The sequence below is a fragment of the Lipotes vexillifer genome, unplaced genomic scaffold, assembly GCF_000442215.2.
Source record: "Lipotes vexillifer unplaced genomic scaffold, Lipotes_vexillifer_v1.1 scaffold105, whole genome shotgun sequence".
Classification (NCBI taxonomy): domain Eukaryota; kingdom Metazoa; phylum Chordata; class Mammalia; order Artiodactyla; family Lipotidae; genus Lipotes; species Lipotes vexillifer.
In genome coordinates, this window is record NW_006778881.1 from 905,393 (window position 1) to 923,055 (window position 17,663).

Consider the following 17,663-nt stretch of genomic DNA (forward strand, 5'->3'; position numbering starts at 1 on the left):
CCTGCTGTAGGCATAGATCCTTGATTAGACTGATTAGGGAACATAACGGGCTGTTGATAAGTCTGATGGGCAATTCCTTGAGAACCTTGAGGCAGTGAAACCTAAAATTTGAAAGGCAATTTAAAGGCAAAAACGTTCTTTAAAATCTTGCAAATGTTAATGTCTCCAGCCTCCATAAACTTTCAAGTGTGAGCAGTTAGGAATAAGGTAAAACTGCCAATAGGCTGTCCTGATAAGTTAGTTACAGCATTACCACTTTATTTCAACGTTCCTTTTAGCTGGTTATTGTTTTGGGCTAGCATTTATCAATAGAACAGTAGGCTAGGAGTTATGACTCACATCCCAAAGTAGAAGTTATCTTATTATTTTTATTTTAAAAATTTATTTATTTAATTTTTGGCTGCGTTGGGTCTTTGTTGCTGCACGCGGGCTTTCTCTAGTTGCAGGGAGCCAGGGCTACTCTTCTTCGTGGTGTGTGGGCTTCAGTAGTTGTGGCAGGCGGGTTCAGTAGTTGTGGCTCGCGGGCTCTACAGCACAGGCTCAGCAGTTGTGGTGCACGGGCTTAGTTGCTCCAAGGCATATGGGATCTTCCCGGACCAGGGATCGAACCCATGTCCCCTGCATTGGCAGATGGATTCTGAACCACTGCGCCACCAGGGAAGTCCCAGAAGTTATTTTTAAAAAGAAACAGTTTCCAAATAAGGATGACCCTTTCTTTCACATGGAAAGAGTAATGCAATTTACCTCAGGTAGAGCTAAGTAAAACTCAGATAGGTTACTAGTGAGATACACTGGATCAGAAAGTGTGAGCTCTGAAGCTTAAGATATCTAGATGTGATACTGACTCCATCAATTTTACTATACATGTGACACTGGGCAAACGACTTAAATCAGATTCTGAGGCCCCAGAGTTCATTATCTGCAAAAACGGGATGCCACCTCCACCTCAGGAGGGGTATTATCTCCATTATAATCTCCATTTACAGGATCTAGCACAGCAGGCATCTGATGAACAGTGGATCTTTCAATTCTGTTTTCCACATTCATCTACATAGAAACCACATGAACATAATCGGGACTTCCCCGGTGGTGCAGTGGTTAAGAATCCACCTGCCAGTGCAGGGGACACGGGTTTGATCCCTGGTCTGGGAAGATCCCACATGCTGTGGAGCAACTAAGCCCGCGAGCCACAACTACTGAGCCCTCACACCACAGCTACTGAAGCCCACATGCCTCGAGCCCGTGCTCTGCAACAATATAAGACACTGCCATGAGAAGCCCACACAACACAACGAAGAGTAGCTCCCGCTCGCCGCAACTAGAGAAAGCCCGCGCACAGCAATGAAGACCCAGTGTGGCCAAAAATAAATAAATTTAAAAAAACACACACAAAAGAACACATGAACATAATGGATTCATTTCTCTAGTTTCCACAGTTTCTAAAATAGAAACCACAAAGGCATAATGGCTTTGTAATTTACAAGTGCACCACATTAGTTGCATTTCAATGATTTTGGTAAATAAAGCCTGTGTAAAAGCTTCTGATGATGATGTCAGCAACAGTAGTAGCAATGACAGTAACAGTAGTAACAGTGATGACAATCAAAGTTAACATTACCAAGTACTTACTACCATATTCAGGTTCTGTTCCAAGAACTTTATGTATATTATTACATCAAGTCTTCCTAACAACCCTAAGAAGTTACTTTTATCATCCTTGTTTTATGGAAGGGGTTAAAAATTGAGGTTAATAACTTGCCCAAGGTTGTATAGCTAGTAAGGAGAAAAGTCGGGGTTTGAACCCATGCCCACTGGCTCCAGAGCCTTAGTTCTTTAACCACTTCATGATTCTCTATACCTGGGCTCTGTGATTTATAAGTTGATGATTAACTTCTAAGTCTTGCCTATATAACATGTTCTAAAATGTAACTAGTCCTTTCAAAATACACAGTAATCTCTTAAACTACTTTCAATTTGGCTCAGCAGCAAGGATAAAGTTGTTGGTTTGATTTATCCAATTTTTTAGGACAAAATATATTTCAGTCTTTTTGTCTACTGAGGCAGTGTAACATCCTAAGATTATTTCTGATTGTATCTAAGTTAGTATATATGCAAGATCTAGGAAGAATGGCAACTCAATCTAGATGATTTAAGCTACAGAATAAATTTGTAACTAGTGGTAAAGAAAAAAACTGAAGTACCAAAAGAGAGGAAACTGTACTTGAGAATGTACAGCTGCAGAATATACTCTACTGAGTAGATGACTTTTCAGGCTTACTATTTATTTGTTAATTTAAAATTTTATTTTTATTTTTATTTTTTCAGCCGTGATGCACAACTTGCAGGATCTTAGTTCTCCAACCAGGGGTTGAACCCAGGCCCTTGGCAGTGAAAGCGACGAGTCCTAACCACTGGACTGCCAGGGAATTCTCTTGGGCTTATTTTTTAGATGACAGTTTATTACCACCTAGCTTATCTAACCAAATGTAGTAGGAAGCATGAAGCAGCCTGTCATTCACTGCTTATCAGAGCAATACATCCCACAATCATTCACCCAGTGGAAGGATTACATGAAATACCATGAGAAAATAATTTATAACTTGTAAAAAAGTATGCTATAGAAATGATAATAACTGTCTTCATTCTGAAACACTTTCAGTATCTAGCTCCATTTTTAAAAACTCCACTAACAAGGATGTAATTTATTTTAAACTTATATTTCTTTTTTTTATAGTTAATCCACCAGTTAATTTTCCAGTGTTAAACTAATCTTTCTTTTATTTATTTGCTCTGTTTATTTATTTATTTACTCTAGTCTGTGCCGGGTCTTAGTTTTGGCACGCAGGGTCTTTAGTTGTGGCATGCGGACTCTTAGTTGCAGCATGCATGCGGGATCTAGTTCCCCGACCACGGATTGAACCCGGGCCCCCGGCACTGGGTGCACAGAGTCTTACTCACTGGACCACCAGGGAAGTCCCTAAACTTATATTTCAAGGGAGATCTTATTTACACAGTGCCTGGGCATCTAATAGATGCTCAGCAGACTAGATTAGGTAGCATGACCAGGGTCCTTGAGAAGGGAGAGTTCCTGGCTTGGTAGTGACCCTGTCTAATGTCTAGCTGCAGAGGAAGTAGGGGATGGGCAGTCTCATGTGCCTCGGCTTAAGCAGGGTGGACTGGAGTAAAAAGCATGGAGGATTTGAGAGAAAAGAAAGATATAAAATCTAGTTTCAGGATGTATCTTCTTTTTTCCTTAGTTGCTTTCTATTATCAAGGGGCTTCAAAAGCAGACATATTCTTAGTGCTCAGAAGTCCTCAACAATTACACATTTTACATTTTAATTACAATTTTCATTTTCTGGAATTACAAGAATATGCTACCTCCTTTGCTCATATCCTTCCCCATCCTCAGAATGCCTTAACTAATTTATGCCCATAATTTTCTTTTAAGAGCTAATTAAAGGTTTATACCTTTCTAGAAGACTTCTGTATTAAGTCCCTAACCTATTCATGGCCATATGTCATAATTCCTTCAGTTAGTCGTCTGTATATTATCACCAATTTGTTGACCCGTGTTTAGATGTACATTTATCTTCCCAGCTAGATTATTTTTACCTTGTTGAGATGAATGACAACGGCCTTTGGATTTCTTAACATTCGAGTCAGTTATGGGAAACCATGAGGCTAATAAAACAAACTCACTCGCAGGTTATTCCAGAAAGGTAAAGGAAGGTAAAATAAATTTCTGGAAATGTGCCATAGATGGGCTAAAGAAATCTGACTTATTCATGAAACAGTAGGTATTTCTACTTTGGAACTATAAATTAAAATCCATGACATTTTCAATACATGACATACTCTTCCTTTTTTTGATTCAGTGAGGGGGAAAAAGCTCAGTTCCAGCATGGGAAATTGCACATCCTTCTCTATTCTATAAACACTGACTTATAATCTGTACTCTATTTCATATACCTACCTCTACCTTTACTTTTCCCTCCCATTCCATTCTCCTCAAGAGATTTTCTAAGGAGTTGAAGAATAGAATAAGACACTTGCTCATATATTGATACTTATGTATTGAATAGCTGGAAACACAGACAATGCCAGAAAAATGTACTTCTCAAAATTAATATGGTTCAGATATTTTTTTTCTAAGTTAATGAAGTGAATGAATAATTCAATAAGTGAGGACAGAACAAAGCTGCAATGACTAAAACTCTTAAGACTATAAAGTTATGTATTACAGAAGTATTTTCCCCATATTAAAAGGAAAATGTAGCTACACATTTTAGTTATTCAAAATCCCCTCTACCCAATACAGGTAAGAGCGACCACGTACCTGATATGATGGCACTGAAGGATAGGGGATGACCACTCCTTGAATCTGATTTCCAATACTGTTGGGCTGGCCACCAACTAGGCTCTGACTCTGGGGTTGCTGAACTCCAACTAACCCCTGGTAGTTTTGCTGCTGGTTGGGCATAACTTGATAACCTGTAATGGCACAGTGAGTTAAATCCTGCTTTGAATTTAATTTATTTCACCAGCAGTATGTTTTTGTATTTTAAGCAAGTACTCGGTGTTCTAAGATGACAGAGTTTTGTTTAAACAGCAAGTCTCAAAAATCTTCTGTTATGAGAGCTAACATTTAAAAGGTTTACTATGTAGGTAACCCAAGTCAGCTACCCTCTCCACCTTTCCAAAATAACACTCAAATAAAATTTGGGTACAAAGATTTCCTTTGCAGTTGAGGAAATTTATAGGGCCACAGACTTGGTTTATATACACAATTACTAGTTAGTGTATAGTACAGTCTGTTATTAAAAATAGTTTCTGTGGGCCAGGACTGGCTACATAATTTGTGGGACCCAGTGCAAAAGCAAAATGCAGGGCCTCTTGTTAAAAAATGGAGTTTTGAGTTGGTAGTGATAGAACTAGTCCTTCTGGAGACTGAAAATAATGGCAGGGGGGAACCACTTTTATAGAATAGTTGTATGTTTGAAAAACCACACTAAGATACGAATACTTATATTAGGAATGTGTCAAGGGCACAAGGAAAAATTGAGTTTTTTTTTTAAGGTTATTTCCTTGTATTACTAAGGTCACTTAACAGAGGAACCGATCATTAGAGGGGTTAAGCAATCTGCCCAAAGTTCACAGATCAAAAACCTAAGGGACAGTTCTTCCTAAACTGAAGGCACTGTTGGTAATTTAACTAGTAAGTTAAGAGTATAAACATACTTTTATTAAGTGAATTTATCAGTTGTTTAAACAAGAATCCACAATGATAAGCTTTGAGTAGTGAATTGTACAATATGTGTCTCCTGACCCTAACAGGATTCCTTTAAGTAAACCAGTTAGCTCAAGACTTATGTAAATTACTAAAAACTACCACAAATCCTTTTTTTGTTTTTGTTTTTTTAAAGAAACCAGATAAAAATAAATAACTGACCTTCTAATCAGGGTATCTAAAAAGCTTCTACAAAGATAAACCAAACTATGGCACTGCCTATACAAACTTCCACAACTAAAGGTCAGCGAAATGATTTCTCTGATAGCACCATAAATCTATTTTGCTACCTTATAAATATCAAGTTTTCATCTCCATCCTTATTAATCCCTAAAGCAAGAGGAATGGCAAAGATCCCATTTCAGGTATTGATTGTAGACAAGGGTATCACTGCAGTTGCCTGGAAGCCTCAATGATTCCACTCAATGGCTAAGTAATTGAATAAATTCTAGCATCAACCTTTTCTAAAGATATGAATACAAAACATATCCGGTAACTAAGCAACATATTAACAACAAAGTAAAAATCAAGTACAAATCCAGTTATAGTGAATACTTTAATAGTGAAGGGTTTTATAAAATGATGCTATTTCTATGGCAACAGTGCTTTATTGCCATGTTTCAAATGAGTTCTCGCCAATCTAGCTTTCCCAAAAAATGTATATTATGGTCCTTATGTGTAATAAAGTGATTGTTAATATGCTGTTTCTGAAACATTTCTCCCTGTGAAATTCCTATAGTCCTCAAATCTGGTGGTAAAGAAACTTCTTCTTTTTTTTTTTTTTTTCTTTTCGGTACGCCTCTCACTTCGGGCCTCTCACTGTTGTGGCCTCTCCCGTTGCAGAGCACAGGCTCCGGACGCGCAGGCTCAGCGGCCATGGCTCATGGGCCCAGCCGCTCCGCGGCATGTGGGATCTTCCCGGACCGGGGCACGAACCTGCGGCCCCTGCATCGAAAGGTGGACTCTCAACCACTGCGCCACCAGGGAAGCCCAAGAAGCTTCTTTCTTGCTCCTTAGCCTAATAATTAACAACCAACCCTATTTTCAGTTTACCAAATAACAAGTATTTCAAATTCATACTCTAAAGTCCAAATACCATCGAAACGTACACTGATACATTTCCACCCCTAGGAAAAGAAAGGGCAGGAATGGAAATGGGATGTGAAGACCCTTTTTTTGTGTTGGAAACACCACCTCTCACCCACACATACATCTATTGCAGGGTCAGAATTTGGGCTCAGCTCTTTATAGACCGGGAAAGTAACTTCTTACAATGGACTTGTCTGAATTACAGTCCACTAAAATTAAAAAGAAAAATGTGACCACCTAGCAGAATTCACTGTAACATAATGTGACTTAAATACCTTGACTTAAATAGTCACATCCCCCTAAGAAACTCAAGTGTTTTTCAAACTATTTTTGTATTTTATTCATTGCCAGTATTTGGAGGTTCACCTTGTTTGCCTCCTGCCTGCAATTCCCTCTTACGAAAAGAAATCTGACACAGAAAACTTCAATACATAGCTATAGATTTCATGACACAGTGGTCTAATGTAGCATCACCTGGACACTACATCATGGAATTTGCACCGATAAATTTCCAATGGTATTTTAGATTCTTTAATGCAACCTTAACTCCACTAATATCCATTCCTACTAATATATATATATATATATATATATATATATATCTCCACACAAAAATCACATTTTGAAAATGTGCAACGTAACATAAAATCTAAAACATCTGACTTTAGCACCTCATTTGTCATAGACTGTTAAGCTCAAGATGTGCCTGGAGGGTGATAAAAGGTGAGTGAAACACGGTCCCTATCTTTGAAACTTGGCATTCTTAGCCATGACACCATAACAGAATAGCAGAATAAATAGGGCATTATGAAATTGAGAGGGAGAAGTTAATCCTGGCTGGTATTCACAGAGGAAGTAACATATGAGCCTGGACTTAAAGAAAAGGTCTGGACAAAGTAAAAAATGAGTAACATGTTTGAGGAACAGGGAAGAAAAGTGGAAGGTGAAGGCAGAATACTGGTGGAGAACCAGAGATTTTACAAGTAGAAGAGCAGTGAGAACTACTAAGAGGTTCCAGATTTTAAAGACTGTGAAAGTCGAAGAAAATAACTAATATTAGTACTTCATTCAGAAGTAGCACAAATAAACTGGGAACATGTTTTTAAATAACAGTGGAGCTAATACAAATAATGTCAAACACTTTAAAGGAAAATACCTTCCTAAGAAGCTCTCTTATTAATCTTCTCATAATTTTGTTCATTGCCTTATCCCATATTTCTTAAAACTCGACAGGTAATATAAAAATTGTTCTTGTTAACTGTTCTCTCATGGCTTGTGTACACGTTTAAGAAACCCCAAAAATAGAAATGGTGTGCTTCTTAAGGGCAGGGTTAGAAGCTTTTAACACCCTACACACCCCGTTAAAGGAAAAAAACCCCAAAATATCCATACCGGTTATCAAGCAAATAAGCCAAAAAAGTGGGCACTTAATATTTATACTTACTAAATAAACAGTGAGGAAGAACATATTCTTAACAGAATGGAATCAAAATAATACATGCTTCTACACAAAACCAGGCTGACTGAGAATGAATGGCTAGTTTCTCACTGTCCACGTTTAGTGAATGGCTTTTGATAGCAAAAGCAGTACTTAAGTTTTAAGATAACATGTTTATATAATAAGGTTAAACATATTTGCCTTTTCATTAAAATGAAACTTAATCCCATGAATACAAATCACCTCAGTCTAGAATCATGGATCACTCATTATGCCTCTCCTTAAGAAATGCACAGCATGGGGCTTCCCTGGTGGCGCAGTGGTTGGGAGTCCGCCTGCTGATGCAGGGGACGTGGGTTCGTGCCCCGGTCTGGGAAGATCCCACGTGCCGCGGAGTGGCTGGGCCCATGAGCCATGGCCGCTGAGCCTGTGCTCCGCGACGGGAGAGGCCACAACAGTGAGAAGCCCGCGTACCAAAGGAAAAAAAAAAAAAAAAGCATAGCAGCCGAATCACAGATTTAATGTAATTAACCTCAAAGTGTTTACTTGATAAGGAAGAAAAGAACTGTTTTAGTTTATATCTAATATGTAAAGCTTGAAATGAAGGTTTCATTTGAACACTGCTGGGGAAAAAGGGACATTAAAAACACCTTTGAAAAAGCTTTATTTGATTATAAAATAGGTTTTCATGGAAGAAAATTTGGAAAATACAAAAAAGGGAAAAAGTCAGGGTGGAAAAAAACATTTTTGCATAACAGTCACTTGTAGATAAGCACTATTTACATGTTGTATATATGGTTAGCCTTATTTTCCCTGCATAGATGGCAACATACATACCCACTTACATTGTTTATAGAAATGGACCATATGACACATTCTGTTTCAAAACCTTTCTCCATGCAATGTTTCCATAGCTAATCAATAGGGATTGTACAAAGCTATGGGAAGGAAGCATTTAAGTACATTTTCTTAGAACATATTTAGACCTCAAGTTAACAACAAAAGGATGAGAAAAAAAACTCAGCTGCTCTGAACTCTCTACTGCCTTTTAGGAAGAAGGCATGTGTCAAGAAGATTACAAGACAAAAAGACTAAGTATTTTCGGACAAATTATGTCAGCTTCTGGTTTCCATTCTGCAACCCAGCCCAAACACAAATTTAGCCCAAATCCCTAAGCATTTTCATTTAGAATACTACATAATTATCATTTCTTTGATAGCAGGACAAGGCAGTAATAGTAGCTAACATTTACATGACATTCACTAGGTTTTAGGTACTGTTCTAAGCACTTTCATATGCTAACTCTTTTAGTGCTCCCAATCTTATGAAGTCTTACTATCTCCACTTTTCAGATGAAAAAAAACAAAAGCACAGAGAGGTTCACATTTTGTCCAAGATTACCAGCTGTTAAGTGCTGTAGCTGGGATTCGCACATAGTAGTCTGATTGTAAACTTTACTTTTCTCAGGGAAAAATGCTGAAGTAGAAAGAGTACGACAGTAACACTGCTCAAATAAGCAGAACGCTTAAACACTTGAACTCCTTCCATTTTCTGAGAATTTTGGTTAATGAAGACTTTTACTGTGGTTTAACAGAAGTAAAGTTAAACAGAGTCTAAGTCTTAACAGAAATTTAATTATAGGAAGACAAAGAATTATTGTAAATAGTCAATCAACCAGGAAAGTTTTTTTTTTTTCATTTGAAGATTATTTGTGAGTATTAAGTGTTGTTACCCAAAACAGAATCACAGTGAAAGGTGGTTGGGCAGTTAGTCCAGACTGGAGCTATACAAACTTCCGGGCTGAAAACAAGACCAGGTGTCACAGTTTCCACTACTCCCCAGATGCATGGTTTGTGACCTCTTTATTTCAAGGTTACATTTCCTTGTCTCATTATAATAAGATTTCACATGTATATAAAACAACTGGGAAGGGGAAAAAGATGCTCAAATGGTGACATATTTCAGGTTCCATGTTCCCTGGTCTGGGTCTCTCACTCAGCCTGAGCATTTCCAAGTCAATCTCCCATGTTCCTCTTTGGGTTTTAGCTTTGCTATTTTACCTCAAAGGCTGCCTTTACTCAAAACGTATACTCTCCTGCCATATTCCAGATGAGTATACAGAAGATTTCTCCAGCAGAATTTTCATAAATGTGGCTCTCCTCTCCATAAAGTTGAACTGCTTTGCCAAGAAGTGAGCTTTTACCAATGGGGCAATGCCAGCTTTAACCTGGACACTGTGTATATAAAGGGGCATGTCCTGTAACAGGGGTGAGCCCTTCAAGTTCTTGTGAAGCAATGGCTCTTTTCTACATACTGAATAAGCTTTACATTCATTTTTACATTCCAGGCAGGAAAACCCACCAGGTTTGAGGTTTGAACCACACTGAACAGGAAGCTGTCAGGGGCTGAGGAATCTTTCTAACTTAAAAAAAAAAAAAAAAGCAAAAAGCATCATTTAACATTTGATACACTGTATGGCTGGTATCCCAGGAAGGAAATTCTACTGGCATTAGGACAAGTACCTGAACTGTTTTTCAAGAAGTCATTATGTTTGATCATTCATTCCAATACTTAACAACAAACAGTCCAGTAACTAGTTACAAAGTATATAATTTTAGAGTATACTCTCTAAAGAACATGATATTAAATGCTGCAAAAAGATTACTGGACTTGTTTTCAATGACATAAAACCATGGGATCTATGTTGGTTATTAAAGTTACTATAATCACAAGCAAAACTAGAAATATTCACTTGGAAAGCACTAAAAAAGACAAGAAAGGCACAACATCATTCTACTAATCCAATTAAAGATAAGCCCCTTACTATCGTTTATGCAAGACAAAATCATTAATAGTTTATTAGCAACATAAAGGACCATGTAATTACAGACATGCCTCACTTTATGCACACTTGCTTAATAAAATTTCCACCTTAAAGAACTGTTCAAGTTGCTTTAAATCTGTGTTTAAACATTCACGCTGCAGAGCATCAACTGTTACAGTGGCACTTATGAGAGAAGTGGCACTGTGCTTCAGGTTCATTATCTAAGTATTCAGACCAAAGGAAGGGAGGGACATAGCTCTGATAGTTTCAAAAGTATAGTTTGAAGACTGCCAAGTATGAGAAAAAAATCCAATGATCTGGAAAAGAGGGAGAAGGTTGAAGATTAGGAAGGGTAAAGTAGACTCCTAGAGAATGAAAAGTACCACTATGTCTGAAAAATGCTACAAGAAGAGTATTTCCAGTATTCTGACGCTCAATACATCCCCAACTTGGCTACTACCTAAATTATTCTTTCCTCAATAAAGTGTGTTTCAGTATATCATAATTAAAAAAAAAAAACCCTTCCTGTGATATATCTGGATTTAACCTGGGTGTAAGAGGAAAATAGAGTATCTTTTATAGAAATTTGTGAGTATTGTGGGATAGCATCTATTTTGTAAAGCAAGCAATGCCTATATTAAGTGATACCAAACAACAGAATAAACACCCAGATCTCAATATAAGGTATTATTTAACACTGACATTCTCCTTTGTTAAAGGACTGCACTGTTGCAATATTATCCCGTGTCTTCCAGCACTTTCAGAGGAAACCACAATCAATTTTGCAAGCTGAGAGAACTAGGACAATATAAATTGATGGCTCAGGCTCTTCCCCAGAGGGCTCCAAAGAATATTCTATTTTTAACTCTCTTTGACTTCAACAGAGAAGAGAGCAAGAAGGAAACACAGTGCTCAGCAGAAAAGTATTGCACCGGCTTTAACAGGCTAGTTTTATTTTATACAGGTGATCTCAAATAGCATTTGTGTTAAAGGAAAGCATTCTTAATCATATGGATTAGACATAATCAGAAAGATACAAGAAATTGAAGAAGTGCTTAGTCAGAACAGCCATTTAATTAATAAATCTAAGGTTATTTCACTTAACAGTATTATTAAATTTTTTCAAGACTGAATTTGTACAGCAGAAGCACTGTCAGGGTAGATTCTTCCTTTTTTGGATGAGCCATTTTGCCAACTTTAAATTTAATTGTAACTAGGTATCTACAAGACAGTTTGTGAGAACTGTTTCCAAATCACCAAAATCCCAAGTTTGTAATCTGGTCTGTCTTATGTTTGCGGCACTATTCTAGTGAGCAGGCAAGTTCAACTAAGGATAGTCTGTTAGGTGAATGTGGAAGAACACACAGCTGCCAGCACATCTTTGCTATTCTTCTCCTCTATCACCCTCTGCTCTCCTACTTCTGTGCCTGAAATAAACATAAATACAAACATAAAAAACAAATCTAATAAAAACAGCCACACAGAGGTTATAGCTCACAGCTAGTCAAATGACAGTCCTGTGGAAGAGGGCATACGACTCAAGGAAATCTGTGGGTACTTACCAGATACATTTGGCTCCAGTGGCGGCAGGTTAATGGAGAAGGGAAAAGGGAAATAGGTGGATTTGTAGGTAATATACAATGTTTAAGTCTGAGCTGGTCAGGCAATGCTAAGAAATGTTTACAGAATCAATGAAAAAACAAGGATAGTCAGGGCTACCACCCAGCAATATAAATACAAAATTCCTATTACTCAAGTCAAAAGTTGTCAGTAAAGAAATTGACTGTGTAGACAGAATCCCTATTTGACATAAGTAAACCTCTTATCAATATCACCCCTCCTCCACTTATCCAATAGGGCCCTTTCTTCCTTGCTTGTCTTTTACACCCTGGTTACTTTTAAATTTGTGCCCTGCAATGCTGCCAGTATTCTGTGCACCTTACAGACTATTTAACCTGAAATGTTCCTCCTGTGGTTGTGGTTCATCAGGACCCTACTGTAGTCTGCTGGTTGGAAAGCTAAGATTAAAGGTATAAATGCATTGATAATCTTTGAATTTAACAGAGGTTGCAAAACTAAAATGATATTTAGTTCTATGAAGTCATTTTGCTTCCCACATGCATACAATATCACAGTTTGGAAAAAAATTAAATTATATCCCTTCAAATAGCTTCAAATGCGTTTACATGTCTTAGGTCCATTTAATGGCATGCATAATAATATTCCTAAAAAGTTATTTAGCAACAGGTAAAGAGATGTATTTGACTTTCGCTAATGAGTCTGGCATGCTTAAGACACTAAACTTTTAAGAAAAGCTCTAATCAAAATTAATCTGCCATTCAAATCTGCTTTGGAAAAGAAATGAAAGCAATAGCTTTCATGAATTTTTAAAAGATAAATATATTAAGCCAAGGTTGTCATTTAAATTCAAATCCCTATTTCTGAGTATGATGCATGATTAAAAGGCATTACAATTAATGGAAAATATAAGCAAATGTTAATATACTTTAATACAGCATTAAAAAGAAAAAAAAAAAAAAAAAAGGGCAGTGGAAACCTGAGTAAAAAGAAGCCAGGAAGCAGCTGAAAAAGAGACCGGTTCACTGTGAGAAATGTAAACCTCTCAGACAGTGCTACGGCCCCGAATCCAACAGCTCAGGAACAAGGCCAATTATTGCAAAATATTCAACATATATGGTGAAGCTGCAAACTTTTCAAAAGAGTCATAAGAATGAAAGCAGCTGCATAGAAAACAGCCAGGCCTCATAAACCTAAAATCTTTGCTACAATTACTACCTGCAGGAAAAGTTTCTTTATAGTATACCAAGCTTCTTATATGTAGTATACTTCATAGTATTCAAGCTGTAAATTTTATGATAAAGGGTTAAGATAACAAATCCATATTACTGCAGCTGGCAAGTAACCAGATCTTTTGAAATCTTTGCTTGTATGGCTCCAGTTTTGACAGTATGTCACTAAAGCTACTGCACACCAGTTCTCCAATGTTCCACCTTTCTGAACTAGAAATGACTCACATAAGACAGACACACAGAATCATGGAATTTTAGAGTACAGAGAGGCTTCAATAGACGATACAGTAAAACTCCTTTACTTTGCAAGTGAGTAAATGGAAACCCGGAGGCTTTAAGTGATACACCTAACACCACTTAAATACAAATAAGGGTTGTCAGGATTTGACTCCTATTTTGTTTTCTTTCATGTTATATAATACATTGTCCAAAAGGCCTTATGTAGCCAGAATTTCTTCTGCTTCTGTTGACAGGGGCTGACTCAACCTTGTTTTAATGACCATAGTAGTTTCACATTCATAACAAAGGATTTGTACATTTATTCCCCAGCAGTAATGTTAGTACTGATTTCAGTTCAGTCCCCATAATAGATGGGTTTATTGTCAAGGAGATCAACAACTACTGCAGTTCTCTGGTACACACTTGCATGGAAGACCAAAGGCATTTTATCCTTGAGATATTTCCCCCAAAGGGAAAATAACAAAAAATCCTATATTTCTATTGCCCATACCCTACCTGATCTAAGAATATTTGATTCAATTGGGTTTGTTAATTTAGGGCGAAATTTCTTTAGATTCATATACGAACATTTAAGAATTATATTTTTGTATGTACCTCAGTGAAAAAAAATTGTTCCAAGTCTATAAATGCTTTCATCATTTGGCTGAATTATTAGTTTCAGCCTTTTATGTAATAAAACATATTACATTGACTAAATGTTATTTGACAAGAAAAAGAAAAGCAAGGGATGTAACAAATTATTTCTAATTTTAATCAGATGGGGATGGTGGAATGTAGAGAAATATTACAAGGAAAAAAAATAAAAAATGAAATCCAAAAAGTATGATGTTTGCATATAAAAATGTAAATTACTGAGAAAGAAACTGCTATAAATCTGTACAGAAAATCAGAACAAAAAGTTCCTGTGTCCATTTCCCAGTGCATTTCACTTTTCTGTTAGGAGATACACAAACATAAATGCACATTTTTTCTGTCAAGTTTGACATAAAAAATAACCATTGGCTAACAATAAAAAAATCTTTAGATTATATAATCATCCAACTCCTACTAATTCTACAAAAAGGTTCAGTATAATTACCAACACGATATGTGGCACTGGCACAACTGAACTTTTTCTTTAAAGGGAAATTTTCTCTTCTACTTATTAGCATAACAGCATTTCTTTCGCTTTCATGTAAGGGTGCTCTGAGGACTTATTTCTCTTCTATTCTTCAAACTGAATGACATGAAACCAACTCTAGTTATCAAGTGCTATATTATGACTGACTCTTTTTTTTTTTTGCGATACACGGGCCTCTCACTGTTGTGGCCTCTCCCGTTGCGGAGTACAGGCTCCGGATGCGCAGGCTCAGCAGCCATGGCTCACGGGCCCAGCCGCTCCGCGGCATGTGGGATCTTCCCCGACCGGGGCACGAACCCATGTCCCCCTGCATCGGCAGGCGGACTCTCAACCACTGCGCCACCAGGGAAGCCCATGACTGACGCTTAAGAGTCAAACACAATGTCAAAAGTCATTCAGACACATGCACTTTTCTGTGCCTGTACTGTCTAGATGCAATCTGACTTACTGTTTCCTTCCTTCTCACCATAACCAGCATTAGGAAAAACCCCACAATTGAAACATCACTGATGACAAACATATGCCATCTGTCATGTAGATATTTTGGCCCTGAATTAGGAGGCGTAGCATTTACAGTTGCTGTCCGTTAAGTGGGAATATTTTTGAAAGAGAGACATTTGCATGAGCACACTGGTCCTACCTGTGATTAAAAGCTTTAATTTTGTAGGCAGTTTGACAATGGAGAGGAATAAAAATTTTGCCATGAAAAAGAACAGAACTAAGAAGCCCACACAAATACAGAACAGTTTCTTTGCCTGCCTCATTAATAGGGTGTACTAATGAACTAATAAGTTAATTAGTCACACGCAAGATATTTGAATGGGGAAAGTTAAGACAAATTTTTTTTTTATTATCATAACATTAGCTGTAATCTGTATTGTAATTTTGGAAGAAAAAAATCATGACAATTATGATATGAAAAGTCAGTCATGGAGGCCCAGGAAAACTTAGGAAATAATTTCTATTAGAATAAAACAACAATGTATTTAAAGTTAGTGAGCAGTGTCATCACCAATGTGCCCAGGTATAAAGGACAGCTTCTGATGCCTTTCAAAATTAGAGAATATACTAGTTTAGGTTATTTGAAATGGAATGTATTATTAAAGTTTAGGAACAGAGGACAAATTCTAAGTTGGCCAAAATGACCATTGTATACACTCAACATCCTTTGGAAGAACATTTGTCACACACATACAATACAAGGCCAGTAACATGAGAAAGGGAAAAATCTACACATTAAGTACAAGACAACTCCTGAGAGCAAGACTGAGGACCTGGAGGTTACCCTGCTGGGGAGTTATAAATAAGAGTAATATCTGTTAAAGGAAGTTGATGAGTCACAATGATGAATGAAGACTGCACAAGTGAGGAGAGGCAAGAACACTTCTCATCAGACCGCCCAGTGCAGATGTCTTTCTCCTGAAACTGTGGAACCCCTCAAGAGTTCCACACATTATCAAGAGCAAGAAACTGTGTAAGTAGAGGTGGAGGGTTATGTGGCCTCACCTAATCATGCTGACATAGTCTGAGCACCTTCAAACGGCAACAAGCAGCTAAAAAGGATTCAAAGAAACCAATAAAAATTCTCCTTCAACACCTAGAGTTATAAAAGGCTGAAAATAATACCTTATTAAACATCTGGGGCAGAAGTACACATGTAGGTGGGAAGCATAGAGAGGAATGAGTTCAGTCAAATTAGTAAGGTAGCTTTTATACTGAGAATCACAGTTGTTTCCACGGAATGCTTAAAGAAAATTTGAAAGAGGCAAAAGAAAAACTATCTTTTCAGTTCTAATATGTTTGATATGCTTAGGATTAGACTGCATTTGGTTTAAAAATACCTTTCACTATACAACCACAAAAACAAAACACAAAAAAGACGTGTAAGAACTTCATTCCTTTTAAGGCACTCCTGCGGAGACTAAGACATCAAAATATCTTCACTAGGCTAGAGTTCTCAACCAAAGTTAGGTCATTCTGGTCCTTGATTTTGGTTAGCTGTTCAGCAGACTTCTTAACTTGCCTTGTCTGCCTTTTGCTGTTTACCACAGGTCGATTACCAGGCTGTAGAGGAGGCTTCAGCTACAATGGCAGTGAGTACCTGGAAGCTGCTCACCTGGTACAATCTTCTCATTATGGCTTCCAACTCTTCAGTATAGAAACCTGACACTGTGGTATTCCCTGGAGTGTGCTAAGATCGGCCCACTCTTTTCATCTCACTGGTTTGCATATTCATAGGTATGCACCTATCTGAAACCTTTGACAGACTGAGTGTGGCAGTATCTTAACAGTAAGACTGAAATAAAAGCAGGATGAAAAAACAGCAATACCGAGAGCTAAGAATTCCTAACCTCACATACTCACCTGCCTGCTGTGCAGGCTGTGGCAGTGGTTGGTTTAGATGTGAACTGTAATGGACAGAAGGGACTGGGCGATACTGAGGTTGACTGGAGTGGTAGTGGCCTGGAGCACAATAACAGGCTGGCATCTAGGATAAGCATTAAGGAAAAAAGAAAAAAATCAATTTTACTTGCAGCAGAATTTTTTTTTTCCTGCCAGAAACATTGGAGTGTAATGAGTAATAATTCTCCCAAATAGTAATCATCTGAAAACTGATTTTCTTAGCTTTAAATTTACCTGAAAATTTTTTTTTTTAATTTCAAACATATAGTATACATAACAAAACACACCTACCAATTTGCCCACCGATCAGATTTAGTAGATTTAAATTTTGGGGCCATATTTGTTTCAGATTTTTCTCTTTTACCAAGTACTACTGAAATAGCTAAGGCTCACTCCAACATTCCTTTGCTCTATATTCCATAGAAAAAGCATTATCCTGAAGTTGGTTT

The 17,663-nt window shown here is 37.4% G+C and overlaps 1 protein-coding gene across 1 annotated transcript in view; it reads right to left on the minus strand.

The window, feature by feature from the left end:
- The window catches only part of LOC103074306 (R3H domain-containing protein 1-like), a gene marked incomplete at its 5' end in the record, with an annotated part of 53,857 nt that extends 36,558 nt beyond the window's left edge, over positions 1-17,299 (minus strand). Inside the window, 3 exons of the mRNA XM_007452024.1 lie at positions 4-101; positions 4,340-4,494; positions 17,176-17,299. Of these exons, the coding sequence (XP_007452086.1) occupies positions 4-101; positions 4,340-4,494; positions 17,176-17,299 (377 nt within the window). The remainder of the gene's footprint in view (positions 1-3; positions 102-4,339; positions 4,495-17,175) is intronic.
- Between the last annotated feature and the right edge of the window lie 364 nt (positions 17,300-17,663).